The following is a 26,602-nucleotide window of genomic DNA, read 5'->3' as shown; positions in this document are numbered from 1 at the left end:
ACAGGTCTAGGCTGCTCTTCCCCAATGCACACTCACACAACACACACACCATGCGACCGAGTTATCTAGCGCATAGGATCAGTTAGTATTGCGCATTGTTTGACAGTAGGCGCAGTGAAGGATGGAGGTTCTGGACAGAATTGTAGCTACCTGCATCTTAACGCTATGTATCGGCTCTTTGCACGTGATCGCCCTCAAATCACAACTTTTCAGCCGCACAGCGAGGCATAGCGGCGGGCTACCTCACTCCACCAGGACCCCCATCAGCTACGAGACCTTTTATTTTGACCAGAGGGTAAGTTTGAATATATATGGTTTGGTATTTTCTATTTTATTTTGAAAATTCTCTTTAAAAAGTTTGTTTAAATCAGTTTTTTCTTCTTCTTTCGCTTCTTCTTTCACTTCACTTTTAAAAAATAGTTTGTGTTGTTGCTTTTAAGAACTGAATTTAATAGTCTAGAGGAGTAGGGGAGAATGGGGTTAGTTGAATTCAAACAAGACACTGAAAACATGACAATTTAATAGAATATTGGCTTTTTGTCTCCTTTATGTTTATTTTTGTAAGGACCAAACAACAATTTTAAGCAACATAATAATAGGAATAGAGAGAGACACATGTATAATGCATGACTATAGAGATGAAAATATCTTAGCAAACTAGCATCACTCAAGATCAGAGATTAAAACTTACCTAAGATATCTTTAATTTTACTCAAGTATAGCATGTCAGTACTCCACACACCACTGCTTAATACTAGTATATTACATGGCTGCTGTGTTTACTCAATTCTGCACCACTTGCTCTTTCCAAAGTTCAACCATTTAATTCAGCAAAAGTTTATTGTGTGTGTTGTGTCTGCAGACAATAGGTGTTTCCCTCGGGCTTCCTGTAGTGTAGTGAAGGAACACACACACACACACACACACACACACACACACACACACACACACACACACACACACACACACACACACACACACACACACACACACACACACACACACACACACACACACACACACACACACACACACACACACACACAGCTGCTGGCTCAAAGCCTAACAGGGTCTCCAGGGTCTAGTGAATGTGAAACACTTTACCTGCGGGCGCTTTGAGTGATCTTCATTCAGCGTTCATATACAGGAATGTCTCCCTATGGAGATAAGAAATAAAATAAAGTATCTGTCTGTCTGTCCATCTGTCTGTCTGTAGATTGCATGTGTCTGTCTGTCTGTCTGTCGGTCTGTCTGTCTGTCTGTCTGTCTGTCTGTCTGTCTGTCTATGAGTTTTAAAATGTAAAAGGACCTCAATTCATTAGTGCAAAACATTAAAGGTACACTAATGCATGTCGACTTGAGCCTACACTCTAAAAACGCTCAAGCGGTCTGTCTGTCTGTCTGTCTGTCTGTCTGTCTGTCTGTCTATATATCTGTCTATATGTCTATCTGTCTGTCTAGCTATCTATCCATCTGTCTGTCTGTCCGTCCGTCTGTCTGTAGATTGCGTGTGTCAGTGTGTATGCTGTAATACCTTACACAGCAGCATCACGCTTTAGTGACATGTGAACTTGACTCACACAGTCAGCAGACTGAGCTTGTGTCATGTTATTGTCATGTGAAAGGTAAATTTAGCCTTTTGTCTCAAAGGTTGAGTCAGCAATTCTGTTAATACACAGTCTAGGCTATGTAACCTGCTGTTAACCGATCATAACAACATGCCTGTTTCCAGCGCACACACATTACAAACCGGTAGCGGATCATGAGGAGATATTCACTGATTTTGACAACAGCACACTATTTGTTGTCATGTTAGGTGGTGTAGAAAATGTGAAACTGACAATGTTTCATTAAACAAATAAGAAGAACAGTGACCTCGTAAATTATTAAATTATTAAACATAATAATTAATCAGATTTAAACCAAAATAAGACATGCCCTCCTTTATAAAATAGAGCTGAGAATTGTTCACTATTTTCTGATGTTAAATTGTCCCAATCTTAATCTATTAACTGAAAATCAAATCAACCCTTTATCGCAGCCTGAACTATCTACCAGTTTATATTGTGTCTTTGCTGCTCAGCATTTAGATCAGTGAACAATGGACCACACCTGGTCCAGCCCACGACTTCCTGCCTAATCACCACGACAACAAGAAGATAAACACCATTTCCTTCTTTTAGGACGCCCATTGTCTTGTCTGATGAGTTTATTTTTTTCTTTTAACCAATCAAGGGTTAGGGTTAGGGGTTAGGGCTTGGGTTGGCTGTCTTATCTAAAAATGGCTTTGTTCTCTTACATGCAATTTCTAATGTCTAATCTTGATGTATTTTATGCCCCTGTAAAAGCACTTCTGCCCAAGTCTTCTCAAACAACTGTAAAAGTGTCAAGTGCCTGGTGCATATGAAAGTGTCTATCAAGGATGAATGTAAAGATGATAGTGACATTGAGAAGCATTTAAAAAAAAATTGCATTAATAGTGACTTTACAGATTTGACCTAGCATTCGGAGAGTTGTGTAAACATATTTAAAGTGACTGAACTATTTGATGTCAAAGTGACATTTGGAGTTGTATCAGACAGTTTGGGATGGGCAATATAGCAGAAGGGACAGAAGGGGCAGATATTCAGCAGCCTGACTGTTTGTGGGAGAAAACTGTTCTGGTACCTTGTTGTCCACTGCTTGCTGTTCTAGTAGCCATTTTTATTTATTTACATCAATCAAGCGGCCCTTTTTTCTATGTGCGTGCGTGAGAGAGAGAGAGAGAGAGAGAGAGAGAGAGAGAGAGAGAGAGAGTGTGTGCATGCAAGAGAGTTTGTGTGTGCGTGTGTGGGAGCGGCTGTGATGAGCGCACCAAGTGATCTAGCAGTTTGTCCAGAGGAAATCCTCTTGACTGCATCTTGCATCAGGACAATGAATGGAAGTTTCCTTTAAGCATCCTCAAAATTAACTGTTGAAGTTTGTGTGTGTGTGTGTGTGTGTGTGTGTGTGTGAAAATGAACTGTTGAAGTTTTAAGTTTGTGTTTTTTTGTTTATTTCTCATGTCGCTAAACTGTATGTAACCAGTAACATAGTAAATGTTATTGAGTCCTGTACTGCAGTAAGCAGTTTCAGGGGAAGGGGATTTGTTTACATTTACTGGGCCTGCAGTTAGTTTACAAAACATATTTTCTCTCTCTACATATAATCCTTAGCATTGAATTATTCTATCATCATGAATCAGAAAAAAACATTCTGAGGAACCTACTAATCATAAGAATAGAATATATTTGTAAACCAAACTGTGGGCCCTGCTGCTGTAAACAACAAGTGACAAACAGTAACTTTTTTAGTAGCTTTCCAACTTCAAACAGTGTTCCAGGGATCACATTTTTCCTGTGAGGAAAGTTTGTTTATTCAGTTCTGAGAATATACATTAGAAAATGTTCACTTCTCTGACACAACCGAAAGTTACACACTGCACCTTTAAGTACTGGGGTCAAGTTTAGTACCTTTGTCCACCACTGACTGTAACACATCAGATTCAGTGTCTGTCTTTGTGGAGCAGCTAAGTACTTGGTTCAGAATCAGTAGACGTGAGTTGAATTTTAATTGAAACAAACTGTTGCAGTGGCGGTGCTGCCTGCAGTTGCCACATGGGGGCGCCACTTATCAGGGCGTGGATCTGTTATGAAACCAATGTTAAAGCTTCTGTGATGAGCATACTGAGTGGCTGAGTGCACGTTATACAGTATTCACCAGCAGGCCTTTTAGTGAAACACATTCGACATTCAACTACTTTAGATTGAGCGTTTAGCATTTTATGAATCAACAATTACTATGTACAGGTCTTAAAGTGCATTTTCAGCATGTTTTAAAGAAAAAAAATACTCATAAATCAGACAATTAACAACATATGAACAAATCCTTCTGTAATAACCTTCACAATAGTGCTAAGACTGATTATGGAAAGTTAAGTTGATGTAAGTGTTTTAGAAGTTGAGATTTTTTGTTCAGAGTATTGAATAAAAACCTAATGTTGAGATAATAGCCGTTAAAGATGGTTGTATAGGAGAAATCTACAGACACAAACAAACAAGGTTGAGTAAAATAAACACCTAAATGTACATTTTAGACCATGTATACTAGTATGAAAGAAGACATGTTATGGAAGCAAAATAGACAAAAATCTCAAAATCGTCCAGTGCTTGAAAAAAACAGAAAACTGTTTATCCTTAAACTTTGCCTAACCCATAGCCTCCCATTGAAACGTATGGCTGCCAAACTGCCCACATTTCTTTTAAACTGTCTCCCTCACACTCAAAATCAGTGCCAAGTGTAGCTTGAATAAGCACATTGAGGCCCCAGAGTATCTTTCAGCTGTCATGGGCTCATAAAATGACTGCTTCCTTTTGAATTTGCCAAGGATACAAAAAAACATTTTGTATTTAGTGTTGGGACCGTTTTCAAGGGCTTGGGAAATACATCAGCTAAACGGGGGGTTGTCTACTCCGGGAAGATTTTGCTTTTGTTTAACAGAGAATTCAGAAAATATAGTTGAAAAGGGGTGAAGATAGCACGGAATCACTGACGTTTTTACTGAAAGGATATCCCAGAGCTTGTCTAAAGTGGAACTAATGTGGCATCTGATAAATTGCTCAAACATTTTTGTATACAAATTGGGGCTAATTACCTTGGGATGGTCATTTCACATCACCATAGACACGAGGGCAGATAAAGAAGTTTTTGCGGACTTGTCGGCATCATTTAAGATGCCATGTGTACATTTTAACATCATTAAATTAGTCAGTTTTTTTCTGATTTGTATTGCAATTCTGTATTGTGGATAATACTACATGATGCACTTTTAAAGCTATAGTGCATAACTTTATAATATGTCGGTAAGCCCATCAGCTCCACAAAACTCTCTCTGTATTTCTCAGCATGAAAAAATTCCCAAGAATAGCCCAAGAAATGTTTCAGTTGTTGATTCTACTGCTAAGAAAAAAAACCTGGACGTACAGCAGAAGGTATAAAATAATTTTTCTTTTTGTTCTAGATCGATCATTTTGGGTTCCTGGAGGATGGGACCTTTAAGCAGAGATACCTGGTGTCAGACAGACACTGGCAGACGCCCGGCGGACCCATTCTGTTCTACACCGGCAACGAGGGTGACATCGCATGGTTCTGCAACAACACTGTAAATATACCATCAGTTGATAAGCATTTAAGTTAATAAGCATTTAAGTTAGTTTTTTATCCCATGTAAAACATTTGCTAAAACTTACGTATTTAGGCGTCTGTGCCTCGAAACTTAATACTTGCTTTAAAGGTGCTACGAGGAACTTTCTATATACTTTATATAACTCAAATTTTCCCTCTGATGATCATAAATTACATGTAACAGCAAACGAGACCATCTGTGCAAAGAATGCTATTTTTATGTAGTTTTTCTTGGATATATTTTTTGATCATGTAAAGTACGGACAGGTAGCGGATCGTGAGGAGATATTCACTAATTTTGACAAGAAGTGTTTTTGACAACAAGAAATCTCCAGGATCACTGACTACACCTTTTAAGTGCCTTGCTCAAGGACACACTGGTAGAGATGGTGGGCATTCACACTGTACATAACCCTCAGTCTAATTCATTAATTATTTCTCTGCAGGGTTTCATGTGGGAAGTAGCGGAAGAGTTGGGCGCCATGCTGGTTTTCGCTGAACATCGTTACTATGGAGAGTCGTTGCCATTCGGACAAGACTCCTACAGTGTAAGTGAAGGATTATATATATTTTTTTAAAGACAATTTTTTGGCATTTTCAAGCTTTATTAGATAGTACAGAGTTGAAATGGGGAGAAAGAGAGAGAGAGAGAGGGGGGATGACCTGCAGTAAAGATCCACGGGTCGGATCTGAACCCGCGACCACTGCAACGAAGGCCGGAGCCAATATGGTACGCGCTCTATCCACTACACCACCGGAACGCCCCAAGTGAAGGATTATTATAGGAGGATATTTAAGCCTGATTAAAATATGGTTTAGTATGATTGATTACATGTTTTTTTTCTACTTTTTTGGGGTTCCCAGCCAGAAGCAAATGAACGTTATTAACAAAACCATGCCCTGTGAAAATGTAAAAAATTAGGAAAACTAAAGTTTTGCTATTTTTTATTTGTGGATAATACGACATGTTGCACCTTTTAAAGCCATAGTGCGTAAGTTTTTCATATAAATGAATGCATTGTCAGGGCTGTACGCTTATTTTTTAAAGTGGTAGCACTGGTGCTAGCAAGCAAAACAATTCAGTAGCACAAAAATAAATTTGGTAGCACACAAAGAATGATCGAAAACTTGCATGACCCTATCCCTTGCATTTAGCTCTAATTACCTTTGAGCATGTCATCTTGGTTTTATTTGAGATTCTCAATGAATATGATATCCTAGTGTGCAGTAATAATTGTAGAAAAATGAATAGGGGTGCACTGATTGCAATTTAGACAAAATAGTCTAACCTGCCAATGGCAATTTTTTTGCTGATTCAGAATTATTTCCCCCCCATAGAACTATAAAAATAATGTCTATACCTATATATTTTTATAAACATATCATTATTATATTAGGCTAATAATAACACACATTTTTAGAACATTTCATTCTTTTAATGAAAACCATACTTTAAAACATTGAACATATAGCCTATTAAATAAATTAGTAAACATAGTTATACAATTTAGGCCAAGTTAAATAGGTTGTGTCAATCTTTGTTTAAATCATAGATAGTTACTGCTGTTGACTGCTTTCTTTATAGGTCCATGGTTGACTGCAGGGCTGAGAAGCGCTAACTTCCTGTTCTTACCTGCTTCAAAATAAGAGTCAACTCGCATTTGGATAGTAACCGACTTTTATTGTGAAGGCGCACAGGAAATGTTCTGTTTGCACACGCACTAACTTGACTGCGTTAATGTAAAGAGAGCCGTCTCCTTCCTGTTTTAACCGTTGGTGAAGTTAGAAGCTATAATCGCCGCACAAAGCACAGATCCCGAGCACACATCTTTCACCGGCCAAAGTGGAGGGTAGACTTAATAACTTACTCGCCTAAGACTACATTCACCCGCATTTGGAGAGTGTTAATGTAGAGCCCTCTAAGCAGTATTGTGCATAGCTCCTCTGTGTCTCAAACAGACAGCATCTGCTCATTAGCACTGGTGCGACTGGACTTGAATTCATCATCGCACGTGATCAATTTCAGTAGCAAATGCGATCAAAACTGTCGCACTGTACAGCCCTGATTGTATATTGTGTCTGTGTTGTTGTTTTTGCCTTGCATTTGTTTGACTCGACATCATTGCAAATGAGGGTCACCCCTCAATTGATCTCTCGAGTATAAATAAGGGTTAAATGAAAACTTTCCTTGTCATATGCTTACAGGACAGTAAACACCTGAACTACCTGACGTCGGAGCAGGCGCTGGCAGACTTTGCTGTTTTGATTCAAACCTTAAAGAGCAGTTTGCCCTCGGCCCAGCTGAGCCCCGTTATCGCAGTGGGAGGGTCCTATGGAGGGATGCTCGCCGCCTGGTTCAGGATGAAATACCCCAACATAGTCGTAGGGTAAGTGGTGTAGTTTTGGGGACCTTCAGGTTTGATTTCCCCAGGCAACTTTGCATATTTAATACAAAAAAATAGAAAAGTCAAATGCCAGCACACAATGCCACTGAGTGTATTGAAGGGACTAAAAAAGTGCAAATTGGTTCAAATTTTTGTTGTAAAATGGGGGTTGAATAAGAGATGCAATGGTAAATGGTTGTCCTTTCCTTTTATAACTCCAAAATGTTTGTAGTTTGTAGTTTCACTAGTTAACTGCACAAAACATTTCAACAAAATAAATTAAAGTACTCGAATCGCTATGCAAATATGAATGTAGTTGAACAACCAGCAAGCTACTGCCAAATGTATTCAAACTTTTAGTCTATTTACATCTAGTTCTCATCTCCCTAACACTGCAGGTCTGACACACATTCTACAATTATCTCCGGTATTATGGATGTGCAGCTTGTCTTATTGTCTAAATGTGTTTGTGTATTTTCAGAGCGCTAGCCGCCTCTGCGCCCATATGGCAGTTCCCCGGCATGGTTCCGTGCGGAGCGTTCTATAGAATAGTGAGTCAGGACTTCGCCAGCAGCGGATTCAACTGTGACGTGAACATCCGAAAGTCCTGGAACGCTATTAACAACCTGTCCTCCACTGGTAAGTTACACACATACAGACAAGGTTTAGAATAAAATGTGTCATAAATCAGACAGTTAACAACATATGAACAAATCCTTCTGTAATAACCTTCAGAATAGTGCTAGGAATGAGAGTGGAAAGTTATGTTGATGTAAGTGCTTTAGAAGTTGAGATTTTTAGAGTATTGAAAAAAAAAACTAATGTTGAGATAATGGCCGCTAAAGATGGTTGTTTAGGAGAAATATACAGACACAAACAGACAAGGTTCAGTCAAATAAACACCTCAATGTACATTTTGGACCTTTTATTTATACTACTAAGAAGATGTTATGGAAGCAAAATAGACACAAATCAAAACAATTACCAGAGCTTGGAAAACCAATGTTTTGGCCTGCAAATAATGTGTCTCTACATAATCATTTGAGTTATTTTGTTTATATTCTAAACTATTTTTATTTGATTGTGTTTTGGATCGTTGAGATTGAGCACCCTGTAACAGCAATGCAATGATGTTGTTTTTATTACCTTTCAGCAAATAAAGCTATCATGATGTTTTAATACCACACCTGTGAAGTCTTATAGAAGCTATAATTTAAATGCTTTAATAAATAATGCCAACAAAATAAATCTTGTCTTATCCTGGTTCAAACAACAATGTCAGTAGCGGTACCCTGTATTGTAGTAGATTAAAGGTGGAGTCAGTGCTTCTGGAGAACGCTTGTTGTATTTATTTATTTTTTTATCAAAATAAGTGAATATCTCCTCATGATCCGCTACCTGTCCGTAAAATCCAGTGTTAATACACAGCTTAGGCTCTGTAAACGGGCATATAAACAAAGGGAATGTAAACAAAAGGCCCCACCAAAGCAAGCAACATGCCCGTTTACAGAGCCTAGGCTGTGTATTATCACTGGATTTTCTTTTCAGTGTTCACACACTACAGACAGGTGGCAGATGGTGACGAGATATTCACTAATAATTTTGACTAAATGTGATTTTGACAACAAGCATTCTCCATTATTGCTTAAGTAGACAGACATGCATGATTTTAAATACACAGTGCAGTTCACATGAAAAAGGATTGGGCGACTGTGGCTCAGGTGGTAGAGCGGGTCGGCCAATGATCAAAGGGTTGGCGGTTCGATCCCCACCCTGCCACTTGTGTCATGGTTGTTGTGTCCTTGGGCGAGACACTTCACCCACCTTGCCTCGTGTGAATGTCGATAGTTAGCCTGCTATCGGTGTATGAATGTGTGTGTGAATGGTAACGTGTAAATGGGAACAGGTCTCCCTTGAAAAAGAGTCTCCGGTCTCAATGGGATTTACCTGTAGAAATAAAGGTTAAGACAAATAAATAAACCATGTCTCTCTCTCTGTGTTGCCTAGCGTCGGGTCTTGCGTGGCTGTCCTCAGAGTTCAGCCTGTGTTCTCCTCTGAAGCAGCAGGCTGATGCTCTGAGCTTTAAGAGCTGGCTGCAGGAGACCTGGGTCAACCTGGCCATGGTCGACTATCCCTATGAGGCCAACTTCCTGCAGCCTCTGCCTCCCTGGCCCATACAGGTACACACAACAGACTAATGAGTAGTATCAGTGTTAGTCAGTAAAAAAAAACAATAATTGTGGTGGTGTAGTGGATAGAGTGTATACCATATTGGCTCTGGCCTTCGTTGCAGTGGTTGCTGGTTCAAATCTGACCTGTGGCATGTTATCCCCTCTCTCTCTCTGTCTCCCCATTTCAACACTGTACTGTCAAATAAAGCTTGAAAATGCAAAAAAAATAATCTTAAAAAATAAAAAAAATTGTGGGGGTGCTCGTGATGTAGTGGTTAGTGTATAATTTCTTGAAAATATATATATATTTTTTTACCTTTTTAGAATGAGCCTTTTATATCTATATAGGAGCGGGCATGTTGCAATGTTAGACCCCCATGTTTCTACAGTATCAAAGAATGGACAAACTTCATGGCCTTTAGGCCTTATGTGTTTTTATATATATATATATAGTGGGCGTCTTAGGAAAACTAGCTTCTTGTCCTTGAAGGCCACCGTAGCTTCTGTAAATTCTCAATTCTCCAAAATGGAAGGGTTAATCTAAATTTTTCACAACTAGACGATGCCAAAACACACCAATATAACACACTGCACCTTTAAATGTAGATTTTGTTTACCTTTGGCTTGGCCCCTGGATTTGGTCTGGCAGCCTGTTCCTTAATCTAAATGAATGTGCGATTCAGCCGATTGTGTTACAAGTGCTTGTTGTGGTCGTCAGAGCTTTTGTTTACAACAGCTGTCAATTAACTTCATCAATATTCATAAGGATTTGAAGTATTCTTGAGATGAGCAGCTACAAGTAAGCCACCATTCATTTCTCTGTCCCTCAAACCAATAGTGCTTTTGATTTGCACATTGACACTCACCCAGAGCAGCTCACTCGGCCATTAAAACACTGGTTCACTTCCACTCTCATCTGAATGAGCTTGTAACAAATACTTCACTGGACACTTGAAGTAAAAGAGTTTGATTTGATTGAAATTTATTTCGAAACATGTAAAAGAAAACAGAAATTATCATACAGAAAATAATGATGTTACACAAAATAGAAAGCATCATTTTATACATGAATGACAAACACTTGATAATTGTAACACTTCATGTAAAAAAGTGATCGGATAACCTGCCAAAATTAACACAAAAACAACCGCACTTTGTTGAAACTTTTCTCAACCATTCTAAAAGGTGCAGCGTGTAATAATAACGGTATATTTTGGTGTCATTTAGTGGGGAATGTTCTATATATCAACGCTCCCTTGCTAACCCTTCCCTTTGCAAGAAATTACAGAAGCTACGGTGGCCTCCAAGGACAAGAGGCTAGTTACTAAAGATGGCATCATCCACCACTGCCTCAAGTCTTTCCACAATATCAAGTGATGAGGTGAAGATGTATTTAGTTATTTATTCTATAGCATTTCTTCTTCTTGGTCTTCCAACAGGTGCATTTCCCCAGGAAGCCCACTATATATAAAAATGCATAAGGCCGTTAAGTTTGTCCGTTCTGGGCAACTGTAGACACATGGCACAACTCACTCTTATATAGATATAAAAGGCTCATTTAAGGGAAATTAAAGAAACAACAACAGCGATTATACACTAATAAAAACGTAATGAAAAATATTATATTCCATTTGTACAGAGTCCGTCCTGAAAAATAACCAATAAGTTCTACGCACTGCAACTTTAATGTATGCGACCCCTATGGGTGGTGTAAGCGGTTTAGGCAGTGGGTGCAAAGAGGAGCCTTTTTTAATGACAAAGCTAATGTGATTATGTGAGTGAGTGTGAGAACGGGCTATTGAGAGCTTAGAGACGGGAAATCTGTTGGCAGAAATGAATGTATAAGCCTAATCCTATCTGAAAAGTACGGAGAAGAAGATGCTTTTGCTGTGTGTGTGTGTGTGTGTGTGTGTGTGTGTGTGTGTTTTCATGGTATAAATCTTTTGCTTGGACCTTCCTCATCCATCGACCACCAACTCCTCCCTTAGCCCGCACACACACACACACACACACACACACACACACACACACACACACACACACACACACACACACACACACACACACACACACACTTCCCCTTCCAACCCCTTAAACAAGAAAAGCCCCAGTTTCTCCGCCTTACAAAGACCGTAGAACAACAGCCGCCAACTCCGCTGCTGAAACCATAACAACACACACGCAGCAAAATTCAACAAAAAGCTCAAAAACAAATATTTATTATCCACACTTTCTTACCCTCCCCGAGAAATCAACCGTTTATAGTCAAACAAAACCAGTAGTTTTAGTAAGGAGTGCAAAACCCTTTCGATTTTGATCGTTTAAGTTAATGGCCGTTTTTTTTTACCATCTCGTGCCAAGATTAGAGCAATAAATTCAACTTCATTCCAGGGAATTTCATATGCAAATCAGGCGCCACTACTTTTTATGTGGAAAAACACTTTAAGGGCCACAAGAAAAGCAATCGCCAGTGTAGTAAACAACACGGATATAGGGGGATTAGGTATTTTTAATGTTATTTTAATGAGAAAAAAGAAGTTGTTAATTTATTTTAACAGCGTGCTTAACCTGTTATGTATTCACATGGTTGGATCTGAATTTAAAAAATCCTATGAGGAACTTTTAAATGTTTATGAAACAGTTAAATGATTTCCTCTGATGATCATAAATGACCTGCAAACACGACCATCAGTCTAAAGAATATTCATTGATGCCTTTGCTCTGATTCAACTGGGAAAATATGATGAAGTATAATTAAATATTAAGTCGGAGTCAACATTGGTGCAAAGTTTGAAGAAAAAATCCCTCAAAGTGTTCTTGAGATATTGCGTTCATTAGGCATGAGGTCCCAGTGACCTATGACCTTCAATATGAGGTCCCAGTGACCTATGACCTTCAATATGAGGTCCCAGTGACCTTTGACCTTCAATAGTGACCTATGACCTTCAATATCTTGTCAGTTCATGTTCGAGTCGGAGTCGAAATTGTTGCGAAGTTTGAAGAAAATCCCTCAAAGCGTTCTTGAGATATTGTGTTCACAAGAATTGCCCGGACGGACATTCAGCCACGCTTCGGTCCTTCAACCATTCACAAAGGCATAAAAATAAGCTGTTGATATCTTTATGCTTAACCCATTGATGACGGCTGCTGCGCGATGCCACATAGGCTCTCCTGCCTGATGCTGCGTCGCACAGCATTATTACTTTATCTAATTTTCATGGCATTCCCAGCATAGAATGCACTGTCATTGGTTCAAATACACGAGGTGGGTTTTGTTGATTTTTTGAAGACCACGTGACCACCCAAAAGTTGTGTGGTTTGCCGAAAATCATGTCAATCAAAAAAATAAAACAAAATAATAAAAAAAATACGCCAGCTATGTCGGCGACAGAACAGTTAGTGGCGTTTGGTGCACAGAATCAAGGTCTACTATAGACTACTGACGAAAATCACACAACACATTGGCCCTCATTTATCAATTTTGCGTGGAAACTGGTGCAGATTCTGGCGCAAATACCTCCCTACGCCAGGTATCGCGTGGGATTTATCAAACAGGCGTATCTCGCCAATCTCAGCGTACGCCAGGCCATATATTGATAAATGCGGCGGATGAAAACGAGGGTATCACGCCCCTATATTTTCTCAGTTTAGAGGCCTCGCCCAGAGGTTTTACGACATGGATATGCGCAATACGGCATTTCCCTGAAGTAGAAATTGACAGAATAAGGCCCAATCTAGATCCACCCCCTACACCCTATCCCTATCCACTATCCCTCCGTTTGCGCGTTCGCGAGGAGGGCCCGCCATATTGAGTGTCGTCCCAAACCACAGAGCCTCGAGTGTGAGTGGGTTGTAAAGCCCTCGATCACCGAGTCTGCATCGATAGTGGCTTAGCCCTACGTTTGACACAGATGTCCGCCAATCAATTAAGTCCGGAATGGAGGAGCTAACTTACAAATGAGAGTTCCATGGAGTTTGTTTCCCGAATTATAAATGAAACGTTCTCTTACCTCAAACAGACATTTGATTGTTTATTTTTATGCATAGCCCTAAATGACGGAACCAGAGGGTAGCCTAGAATTTTGGAATTAACATGTTGTTTTACACTTGTTGATTTGATTATGCCACTTGTCTACCGTTAGTGTATTTTCAAGGCGTGGATAAAAGATAAAACGAAGCAGATGAAGAAAATGCCCACAAGTTAATAAGGGACAGTGATTATTATTTCCTTAAATTGTTAGTAAGATTTGTGTTACTGTTAAAGCCAATGAGGGGTAGTAATAGCGGCGGTGACGTCAGTCAGCTGGAGCGCATGACTTTTCTTATTTATGACCACCCTTGCAGTGCATTATAATTTATGCACGCTAATTAACTGCCGCGATTCGCCGGTCGTAATGGCAGATCATGACAAGTGGAATACATGCTTTAGCAGACTATTGTTCTTTTCCCTGGTTTTGTATGCTGCTGTGCATGTAAACTAAAAGGATAATTAAACAGCGGATCAAACACCCACCCGTTTTCTCCACTACAGACTGAGCTGGTAAAATTAAGAATATGCAGTTAGGCTACAAAATGTTTAAGAAAAAATAAATTATGCAGCCAAAAAATCATGGGAGTGAGTTTGTTTTTATTCAATACTACATTTACTCTCACATGCGTAGCTTATGAATGTAAAGAGTGTTTCAGGTCAAATATAAAAGTGGTGGAATTTTATTTTAGGGTGAGAAATAAAGACTTAACAGTTAACTAGTGTCTCCAGGTTTCTTCCTGTTTCCGTCTGACAGAGGCGAGGGCTTGCCAAAGCCGCGCCGTTGTTATACCCTCCCCTTAATGATCGAGTGGCACTCCACAGCCGCGAGGGTGACTCCACAGCGAGTCACACTCGCTCACGGAGTGGGAGTGCATAGGGAGTCATTTGGGAAAGGGCCTAACAGCGAAAGTAGAAAAAAAAGAGTTTCATTTCGGAGCATTAGCCTACAAGTAGTCTGGCATGACCACTTCCGCCAGCGTCTATTCGCTTGCGTCGAAAAGCTACGCAGCCCCCGGTTGCTGGCTTTCCCCTATTGTGATCCCCCTCAAATTCGGAAACAATTCGCTCAGTCAACCCGTGTGCTTATGTGCAGCGCTCTCTCTCTCTCTCACACACACACACACACACACACACACACACACACAGGGTGTGAGAAGTCACATTACTGTAGACAGATATAAAGTGTGGCGATACTTCGGGATAATAATATTGGCGGCGGCGGTCCGGGATGCATCCTAGCTTAGCCTAGCTGTCCAACTTCATTGTACAACTACCCCCGGGCAGAAATACCCTCATAAACTCTGGAAAATGAAGCGTGGGGGTTTGAATTGAGCACCGGACCTTATAACCAGCTAGATTAAGATCCGCCGTTCCCTTTCTTTGGTGAATTAGGGACTATGCAGCGGTGTTTTAGCGACGGGGAAAGATTCCAACGGCTTCCACTATCACCTAGCAACTCTTACGGCTACTTGCTGCAGTTGGTGTAGCGCTCACAACGTCAAAACCCTGTTCTGCCTGTAAACAGACGGACTACGGCTCTGACTACAGCGATAGGAGGTGGTGACATAAGTTCTCGAATGATAAAAATTCTACTCGACCGCCGTAGCCGTCCTCTCAACCGCCGATGATAATGTTACCAGAGATAACACTACGTGGGTGGCTAGTTAACTCCGGTTAAGTTATCCCGTGAGCTCCTCGGGGGCTAAAGTGTATGGTGTCTTGACATGCTGGTTAGAAAGCAACACACTATGTATATTCCTTTTGTCTTTAATAGTTTTTGTGTGGCGTTTGCGGGTTTAGCCATTTCTCTGACAGTCTCTGGACGTAAAGACGTTCCATCAAAATAAGTCCCCCCCCGGCACTATTTTGCAGGACACCGCTGCTGCTTCCCGGGGTTAGCCCCGCCCTAGATGATTGTGATTGGTTTAAACAAATACAAACAGGCTAGCCCAGTTTCCCCGGTTTCCCCATCCGAATAGACGGCTCTAAACAGAGTGCTTCCAGACCCTACTACTTGCTGTAGTTTGGTCTGGCTTTGCGAGACTAGCCTACAAGCAGCATCAAAGAACGACAGAAGGCAGCAGTTAGGAAGGAAATAACTGCTGCGGTCAACAGCGTCATGGTGTTGACTCAAAATCGCCACTAAAAAAAGCGTGTTGCTGTTCTGAAATGCAACCAACTGGGGGTGCGGGGCTGCGGGCATAATATAAGTGGTGGAGGAGAAAAAGACGCACCAACTGTCCGATAATGGTCCCCATAAAATAAATACACGTCTGCAGAGATTTGAATGATTAGAATGTATTGGCCCTTTTAGATAGCACTATTCAAAAGGGTTTTAAAAACTAAAAATAACACATTTTGCGTTATAGGCCTACTGACAGCATGCGCTTGGCACGAGTGGTCAGCCCGGCCGTCAGCTGCACAAGCCGACCCGGCAGCGATCAGCTGTGAGAGCGCCCACCGTCCTGCTCCACCAGCAGATAGGAACAACGTGCCGGTTAACGGTGGAAATAAATCGCTCGCTTTAGCATCAATGACACATTAAAAGAGGAACTAACATCTACAAAGTGCGTCAAATAAATACAATTTTAAGCTGAATGTTGTGCCGTGTATTTTTTTTATCATAAAGAGCAGTGTATGTCTACTACATAGGCCTATTTAATACTTAGGCTAACATTTTGAATGAATGCAGCCCCCGTGCCTCAGTGTCCCCCCAGCTGCTCCAAGACGGAGAGCCCTCCTAAGTGGCCGGTGTGCGCACTATTGAATCAGCTCCTACTCAGTTGCACACCATAAGCTGCTAATTTTTAAGTGATTAATATCTTTATTTCGGTCTTATTTGCACTGCATTTGTATTATCTTCTAATAATTGTCCAACAAAGTCATCGGCTACCCGGCACAGCCTGCACTGCGAGTCCAAGCTGTTTTCAAATTTGCGTACACGAGCTGAGAGCTGGCGTGGGATTTGAGCGTACCCTACGCTCACGTCCATATTGATAAATGCCGAGATTTGCGTGGAAATGTACGTACACCCATTTTTCTGGTCTACGCAAGATTGATAAATGAGGGCCATTGCATCTATTTATTAACAATATTTAATAATTTTCTAATTCATCTAATTTTGACGATTTTTAGAAATATTTGTTGGTTTGTAAGCGCTAAGGGAGCATGTTTAAATAAAACCTGTGAACCTTAACTTTTAAATGTATTTGATTTCATGTTTCTATGTGCTACACAGGCTTAGATATTAAGGTTTTGGTAGACTTGACAATTCGTACTATTTTTTCAGAAAACCCTCAGGCATTAAGGACATGCATCCTAGATTGCCATAGTCATCAATGGGTTAAAGCTGGGGTATGTGATTTCTGATTGGTCAAAGTTAACATGAGCTGTACACTTTGACCAATCAGAGCGAGTCTCCAATTCTCTGTTCTTATTGGCTGTTGGGACTGTCCATTCACTTTGGCACAACGTTGATGGTGTAGAGCGTGTCAGGGAGGGACCATAGGGGAGGGACCAAAGAGAACAAGTGGAGCGGTTGAGGTATTTGGATTCAAATCTCTATCACAACTGCCATTTTCTCCCCAAATCCTCCGACCCAGCTTTACACTGTAATGTACTACTCACAGATTTGTAGTTAACTCATTCATGTTTTGCTTGTTATTGTGCTATGTTCTTAAGGTGGTGTGCAAAAGTCTAGCGTTCGATTCCGCCGTATCCGACCAGCAGTTGCTACGCGGCGTCTCCATGGCAGCGAAGGTTTATTATAACTACACAGGAAGCTCGTCATGTCTGAACACGTCACAGACCGCCACCGGCAGCCTGGGGCTTATGGGATGGTTCTATCAGGTACCAGGGCTTTATATCTATTAAATCTATTATATTTATTATTTATATATATATATATATATATATATATATCTACAAGACAAATCTGAAGCAAAAAATATAACTTACAGATTTCAACAATAAAAAGTAGAAATTTGGTAATTTTTCAGATAATTTTTAAAAAGATGAAATTTGTTCATTAAAAAAAATAATTTTTACAAAGACGTAATTTATTTTTATTTTTACAGATTATTTGCTAAAAAGTCGAAATTTGGTCATTTTTTAAAATTATTTATGAAAAGGTAAAAATCAAATATTTGCAAATAATTAATAAAAAAGTAGAATTTTTCATAATTTTACAATTTTTTTATAAAAGTCGGATTTGCTCTTTTTACAGAGCTTTTTATTTTCGACTTTTTTGAAATAGTCTGTAAAAATGAAAAAATTGCGACTGGAAAAATAATTTTTTAATTAACAAATTTAATTTTTTTATAAATTATCTGAAAGATTAACAAATTGACTTTTCATTGTTGAAACCTTTAAGTTATCTGTAAAAAGAGATTTTTGCAAATATAAATTATTTGCAAATATTTAATTTTTAACTTTTCATAAATAATTTAAAAAAATTACCAAATTTTTACTTTTTTGAAATAATCTGTAAAAATGAAGCCACTAAAGAGTCAGTGATTCTGGAGAATGCTTGTTGTCAAAATCAGTGAATATCTCCTCACGATCCACTACCTGTCCGTACTGTGAGTGCACTGAAAAAGACTTTTATGTTAATACACAGCCTAGGCTCTGTAAACTGGTATGTAAACAAAGGTTATGTAAACAAAGATGGCCCACCACAGCTTGTTATATACCAGTTTATAGAACCTAAACTGGATAAACATAAAAAAAATTTCATTGCACATACACAGTATGGACAAAAAAGTGATTTTGACAACAAGCGTTCTCCAGAATCGCTGTGTTAATATACAGCCTAGGCTCTGTAAACCAGTGATTTACACCACTAAATGAATATTTGTTAAATCCCTCCCCCCAGGCCTGTACAGAGATGGTGATGCCCATGTGTACAGATGGGGTGCAGGATATGTTTGAGCCCGAGGAGTGGAACTTCCAGGCGTTTTCTGACGAGTGTTTCTCCATGTTTGGTGTCCGCCCGCGAGCTGACTGGGCCGGGACAGTCTACGGGGGCAAAGACATCGCCTCGCATAGCAACATCATATTCAGGTAAATATAATGATTCTCTAGTGCAATGAGCGCAATTAAAGTTGAAGTTGATTCTGTAGAACGATTGTTGTCAAAATCAGTGAATATCTTCGAGTGTGCTTTGAAAGGAAAAATCCAGTGCTAATACACAGCCTAGGCTCTGTAAATGGGCATATTGCTAACTACGGTGGACAACCTTTTTTTTTAAACATACCAGTTTACAAAGCATAGCCTAGACTGTGTATTAACCCTAGATTTTCTTTTTTATTGCACACACACAGGTAGCAGATCGTGAGGAGATATTCACTGATTTTGACAAGAAGTGATTTTGACAACAAGCATTCTCCAGAATCCCTGACACCACCTTTTAAGTCTTCATATATTGTACACAAGTATATTCTGATCATATAAGTTGAGTTTCACGTGTCCTTTGTTCTTGTGTTCCAGTAATGGCGGCCTTGACCCGTGGTCCGCCGGTGGAGTGACGCAGAACATCTCAGATTCTCTGGTTTCCATTTTGATTCCTGACGGAGCGCATCACCTGGACCTGCGCTATAGCAACGAGCATGACACGCCTTCCGTCCGTAACGCACGGCAACTGGAGCTGATGTACTTTAAAGAGTGGATCAGGAAAGCTAAGAAGACACCGCGAACTACATCAAGGGGTTAAGGCAGTTTTACACTGGGCGCGACGCAAATAAACGGCACTAAAAAGCAAATCATTTGGAATGGGAATTTTGACGCGTCTCACTAACGTCCTAGAAAAATCGAACTCAGTTTGAAAAAATAAAAGCAACAATTTCACGTAGCGATTACAGTGCTGATGTGGAAGCTTGTATTGACTCTATATACATTCGGTAATTATTAATAACGCGCAAATAAATTGCACGACTAAAACGCGCCCGGTGTGCAAAGGCCTTAAGGCTCGAAAAGAAGCAATTTGTTATGTGATACGGACATCCAGGAAATTCAGGATTTGTATAGCTTTTGCTCTTAATGTCTTTATGCCAAAGTTTACCTTTTGAAATCAATTTGAACAATTAATCATGATTTTCTTTTTTTAAAGATGGAGTCAGCAGAATATTCTGGAGAAAGCTTGTTGCCAAAAATCAGTGAATATCTCCTCATGATCCACTACCTGTCCGTCCGTGTAAAAACACAGTCTAGGCTCTGAAAACTGGTATGTAAACAAAGGGAACCCACCGTAGCTAGCAGCATACCTGTTTACAGAGCCTAGGCTGTGTAATAACACTGGATTTTATTTCAGCGCACACTCAGAATGGACAGGTAGCGGATCGTGAGGAGATATTCACTGATTTTGACAACGAGCATTCTCAAGAATCGCTGTCTCCACCTTTAATTCAAAATGTCTCTTGATTTCAAATACAATATCATTGATAACTTGAAAGTATTGTTTAACCTTCATCATGTAGCCTTGTTCAGTGCTGCAGTATACGGCTACAGTGCACTACACTCCCATTTCTTGATGCCAAACTAAATACTTCTAAGGGCTTGGATCCTAAAGGGTACTGTATTATCGAAAACAATTGGTTTGTTTGCCATTACATGTAAAAGGGAATTTTGAGGAATACATTGTCTGTTTTATAATAATCAAATCACTGGAATAATCATATTTAGTTTTTTATCCCATGTAAAAAAATTGCCAAAACCAACGTATTTAGGCGTCTGTGCCTCACAACTTGTGATTTCTTGCTTTAAAGGTGCTATGAGAAAAAAATTTAAAATAATCAATCAATCTGAATCTGATGAGGAACTTTTAATAATTTCTGAAACAGTCTAATTTTTCCTCTGATGATCAGAAAGGACATGTAACGGCAAATGAGACCATCAGTGCAAAGAATGCTATATTAATATAGTTTTTCTTGATGCCTTTGTTATGGGTACGCTCACCCAGGAACAACAGCTGGCATAGTAAAAACACTACCGCTTTTGTCCAAAGGGGGTGCAAGAATCAACACAAACTGAAAGTTCATCGGAGCACCTTAAGTCAATGTCAAAATAAGGGAGTCATTCTAGTTTGTTACATCTTAACGTAATTTTTGTCATTCAGTTTGAACTCTACACCCCTTCACGTTAATTTTTCTAGTAAGTCTTATTAAGCCATCGCTGTCAATCAGGTATGTTTGTTTTTACAAAATGCATGAAAATGCATTTTAAATGTACATACAGTCCTCACACTTTAGTCTCAGGAGAAAAGTTTGACACCAAATATTTAGAAAATCAATTTTTGTGTGTGTGTGAAAATGTTAAATTCACTGAGTGTAAGATTAAACTTGACTTTTTAAAAGTTTCTATTCGTCTCTTCTACGGCCTTATTTTATATGCTGTAATTTCAAATCAACGCTCCCTTGCTAACCCTTCTGTTTGGAGCATTTACAGAAGCTACGGTGGCCTTCAAGGACAAGAAGCTAGTTACTAAAGATGGCATCATCCACCACTGCCTCAAGTCTTTCCACAATATCAAGTGATGAGGTGAAGATGTATTTAGTTATTTATTCTATAGTACTTCTTCTTCTTGGTCTTCCAACAGGTGCATTTCCCCAGGACGCCCACTATATATAAAAACACATAAGGCTGTTAAGTCTGTCCATTCTGTGCTACTGTAGAAACATGGCGGCCTCAGTGCCCCGCTCCTATGTAGATATAAAAGGCTCATTCTAAGGTAAAAAAAAGTGATTATACACTAATTAAAACCTACTTTTAAATATTATAATCCATTTCTACTGAGTCTATTTAAAAAAATAAAAAAATAGAAAACCAATTTCCTTTTCTGCACACTGCACCTTTAAGACAGGCTAACCCATTTCCACCCAGCAGGAACAATTGCATGTGCCTCAGATTTAATAAAACCCAAATCTGAGGAGGCCAATAAAGTGACTAGTGGGAGGTGAGTGCTGCTACGCTAGCTGACCCCACCCCTGTGGACAGGCCTAAATTGCAGTTCTGGGTCGGCCCATAGACGACCGCGGTGCCCCCCCCCCCCCACCCCCTGCTAGGAATATTATTAATACATCTCCTGGGGTGCCACAGAGGTTAGGGAGGGGTGATGGAAGGTTACAAGTTAGGCAGTGACTCGGCAGGGTTTCAGATGTCTTTTGAAGTTCCCTGTGAAGACATAGTTGGTTTTCTTTTTCGTTTTATCTTGTCTTTTTTTATGTTTGCCAGTTGATTTTTTTATTTAAACATTTTTTGTTTTTGTTTGAGTACATGTGCAAATTTGGCAATATCTATGCGTGAATGTGCATCTCTTTAAAACACGAAGAAATCCTTCTGTAATAACCTTCAGAATAGTGCTAAGAATGATCATGGACATTTGAACTGATGTGAGTGCGTTAGAAGTTGAGATTATTGTTGAGATAATGGCCGTATTACATGAAAGAAGACATGTTATGGAAGCAAATAGCCTAAAATCTCTATATTGGCCAGTGCTTGAAAAGAAGCCTGCATTGTCTCACATTAAAAAGCCTTTCGTTATGAACAAGAAAAATTCACGTGATGTTACATACAATTCAGTTGTACTCATTTCAACTGTCATTAGCGCCGTACATTTATCCATAAATTCAAAACTTTTAATTTTAGTGACAAATATATAGTAAGAAAATGTCGGTCTAGCTGCAGCCATATTGTTACTTGTTTAAATTCAGTGTATGTAAGTGCACTGAGCTTGTAACGCCCGCCCAAAGTGATTTTGCCTTCCACTCTCTTTTCTAGCAGCTACAATTCTGGCAAAATGTCATCACCACAGTCATGGCACTGTCAGACATATCCTCCTTGAAAAAAAAAAAAAACCCTTTCCTCAGTCAAAGAGATTTGGCTTTTGTGCTGGTGGGTCATTCACTGACGCACATATCCCGGAAACAAGTTCCTATTGTTGTTGAAAAGGCTGAAAGGGGCTGTAGATCTGTAGGGGCCGGGCTATGGCGGGGAAAATATATTAACTGAGATCAGAACTATACTTGTTCCCCCTCTCAAGACTCCATAAGGTTAATTGTTATGGAGTTATTAATTAAATTCCTATAATAGGAGGTTGTTTTAGAGGTTAAACTTGTCATTAACATTTTCAAAAACTCATTATGTGTGTGTGTGTGTGTGTGTGTGTTGGGAGCTTCGGGGGATTTTTAATTTGGAGGAAAAAATCATTACTAATCAGTTTGGCTTTTTTTGCCCGCAATCAGCGAGTTGTTAGCTCCACACAACGGCATATTGTTGAGATATTGTTAAACACTGTCGCCATGCCCTCTGTGTCCCTGAGAATTTACTTATTCAGCGCTAACAAACCCCAAGGGATAGGGATGCTCGATGTGACACACACACACACACACACACACACACACACACACACACACACACACACACACACACACACACACACACACACACACACACACACACACACACGCACACATTTGTACGGCTATAGTTGTGAGGACACTCATTGACATGGTGCATTCCCTCACTTTTACTTGTCATAAAATGAAATTGGTTCTCACAAAAATAATTACACACACACACACACACACACACACACACACACACACACACACACACACACACACACACACACACACACACACACACACAGGCCCATACCCTAATCTCTTCCTATACTAGTGTGTGGTCCCTCCCTACGTCTGAGAAGCGACATACTTTAGAGTTTGGGGTCGAGCGAATACTAATACCAGCCTTTGATTGATGGCCTGGTGTCAGTGACTTAAGAAAAGGCTGGCAAAATTAATGACCTCTCTATGTCCTGAGAAAAAGTCTTAGGGATGGCGCACACACACACACACACACACACACACACGTCTCTCAACGCCTCTTAACGTCCTGAGAAAAAGTCTTAGGGATGGCCGTTTAGTGGCTGCTAGCGACCCCATCCTCCCCCCCATGTTTAGCTGTGTTCCTCTCTGTCTGAAATGCAGTCAAGCTTGGGACACTATGGACACACACACAGACACACACACACACACACACACACACACACACACACACACACACACAGACACACAGACACACACAGACACACACACACACACACACACACACACACACACACACACACACACACACACACACACACACACACACACATACACACACACCGATGCAGTCAAGCTTGGGACACTATGTGGGGAATTCAGGCTTTGTGTCGCCGGGTAGAAAATCCACCCCACATACCAACGCAGGACATGTTTCACCATCCTGCTTTACAAACGTCCTGTCATGTCACAGGGAACTTCTGATTTAAGAGGAGGAGAGAGAGACGGAGAGAGAGAGAGAGAGAGAGAGAGAGAGAGAGAGAATTCGCAAGAATAGTTTAAAAGAACAAAGCAAGATACCTGTTTCCATGGCCAGTTTTTGTGTCTTTTTCATGATACTGAAGGTGCAAAAATATATATATTTTTTCAATCACTGGTCAATTTTGAGATTTTTGTCTATTTTGCTTCCACAATACTAGTATAAATAAAGGTCCAAATTGTACATTTAGGTGTTCATGTTACTAAACCTTGTCTGTTTTGCATCTGTATATTTCTCCTATACAACCACCATGTTTGTTTCAATACTCAGAACCAAAAAATCTCAACCTCTAACAGTACATCATTCTAAGCATTAATCCAAAGGTTATTACAGAAGGATTTGTTCGTATGTTGTTCATTGTCTGATTAATGAGACATTTGCTTCTTAAATACATGCTGAAAATTAATTAAAAAAAATGTAGTGTACACTAATAAGCCGTAAAAAAGAAATAAAGATTCTGGCAAAGTTTCATGATGATATGTATATTTTTAATGTTCACCTGCAGTTTCTGAATGGCCAGCCGTATAAACAGATATACAGCTCTGGAAAAATTTGAAAGACCACTTCAAATATTCAGTGTCTCTCGTTTTACTATTTATAGACATGTTTGAGTAGAATGAACATTTTGGTTTTGTTCTACAAACTACTGACAACATTTCTACCAAATTCCCTCAAAAATGTTTGACCAAGAGCATTTTCATTTAGTAATGTAGAGATGAAGATTGAAAAAAAATCCAGACTGGTCTCTAATTTTTTCCAGAGCTGTAATGCTAGTTTTGTTGCTTATATATCAGAGTTTTTCTTGGTTATTTTTCTGTGACAGACTGTGTGTTTGGCCACAGATAATAGGTTCAGTCCTATCAGTATCTCTTTCTCCACAGGAATTAACATGAGAAAGGATTTGTTTTTCTGCTTCATTGCTTGAATCACTGCCTCACCTCAACATGCACTCTTGAAATCTGCAGTATCTCTACTGAAACGTCTTACAAGGAACTTTTTTTTATTTAAAGATAATTTTTTGGCATTTTCAAGCTTTATTAGACAGTACAGAGTTGAAATGGGGAGACAGAGAGAGAGAAGGGGGATGACCTGCAGTAAAGATCCACAGGTCGGATTTAAACCCGCGACCACTGCAACGAAGGCCGGAGCCAATATGGTACGCAATCTATCCACTACGCCACCGGAGCACCCCGTACAAGAAACTTTTAAATGTTCATGAAACAGTCAAAATGTTTCCTCTGATGATCACTAATAAACTGTAACAGCAAACAAGACCATCAGTGAAAACAATGCTTTTTTAATTTAGTTATTATAAATGCCTTTGCTCGGGTCCGATTTTTCCTGGGAACTTCGACAAAATGATGTACAGCAGACAGACCGGATGATCCTGTGTTCATAAACACTACTAAATCAAAGTTGACTTTGCTTCACCATGGTCATAGTACCATTATTAATCTGACATCACACATATAAATACATTACCTCATGGCCATGAGGCCTGCTGTCTTACTTTCACTCGCTTCCTAAACAAATGCATGCCCCGCCGCTACGCGCTAGCAAAGATCTTTAGGACAGAAGGCGCTGGTGTCTTAAAAAACACTACTGCTTATGTCCAAAGGGGGCGCTAGAATCAACAAAACATTGGAAACTCAGTTCCTCGTATCTACTTTAAGATAACAATAAGAGGTGAATTCAAATGTCATCAGGTTGTCTGGTTCGCCCCCCCGACAAAATCCCAAGAAGAGCCCAAGAAGTGTTTGAGTTGTTGATTCTATCGCTAAGAAAAAACCTGGACGTACAGCAGAAGGTATAAAATCCATGCGCGATCACTGAAGGCTTATGTCACGTAGATGCACCGACAGTGTTGTTGAAATTACTCAGAATTCCTCATGGGGGTGTGGGGCGACGGACAGAAGTTACGCACTATAGCTTTAAAATTCAGTCGAAGGAAATCCCCCTTTAATTTGGAGGGTAAGTAAGTTAGTGCTGGCAGCGTTACAAACTGGCTCTCACACACACATCCTCCGTTGTATTCACTGCTGGCCAAGAAACTTTGCTTTAAATGCTGTTATTGTTTACAAGACTAAAGTTTCATACGCAGGATTTTTTTTCTTTTAAGGTCAACAACATTTTCTTCTGGCAACACTGCGCTTGAACTAGCACTTTATTTTACCCGTTTTAATTTAACAGCTCCGGCCTCAGCTTTTTTTTTTCTAGTTAAATCGACTGTTCATTATTGAGAGGGCATTTTACGAACGGGGGGCTGTGAGGTGCAATTTAATGAATCCCCTGGCACAATGCTCCCTTTCATTGGCGGGGCAAAGAATGGGGGCTATTTAGACCCTGTAGGGCTTTATGTCAAAGGCAGCCCCATAATAGTTGTCAGGCCGGGGCAGAAATTCCCACTAGCTTGGGCCTGCCTTGGGAATGCACTCGAAAAAATCAACTTTTGCCAT

General features: G+C 39.8%; 1 protein-coding gene across 1 annotated transcript; it reads left to right on the top strand.

Annotated features, from left to right (window-relative positions):
* On the top strand, positions 1-21,868 carry prcp (prolylcarboxypeptidase (angiotensinase C)). Its single transcript, XM_080054065.1, has 9 exons — positions 1-295; positions 5,039-5,179; positions 5,649-5,750; positions 7,408-7,589; positions 8,068-8,225; positions 9,594-9,766; positions 17,469-17,636; positions 18,661-18,848; positions 19,275-21,868. The coding sequence occupies exons 1-9, from the start codon at positions 122-124 to the stop codon at positions 19,495-19,497; spliced, it is 1,509 nt and encodes a 502-aa protein (XP_079910191.1). The 5' UTR covers positions 1-121; the 3' UTR covers positions 19,498-21,868.
* Positions 21,869-26,602: the final 4,734 nt, after the last annotated feature.

Source organism: Ammodytes marinus (genome assembly GCF_949987685.1).
Source record: "Ammodytes marinus genome assembly, chromosome: 3".
NCBI classification, from domain to species: domain Eukaryota; kingdom Metazoa; phylum Chordata; class Actinopteri; order Uranoscopiformes; family Ammodytidae; genus Ammodytes; species Ammodytes marinus.
This window is presented reverse-complemented; position numbering and strand designations above follow the sequence as displayed.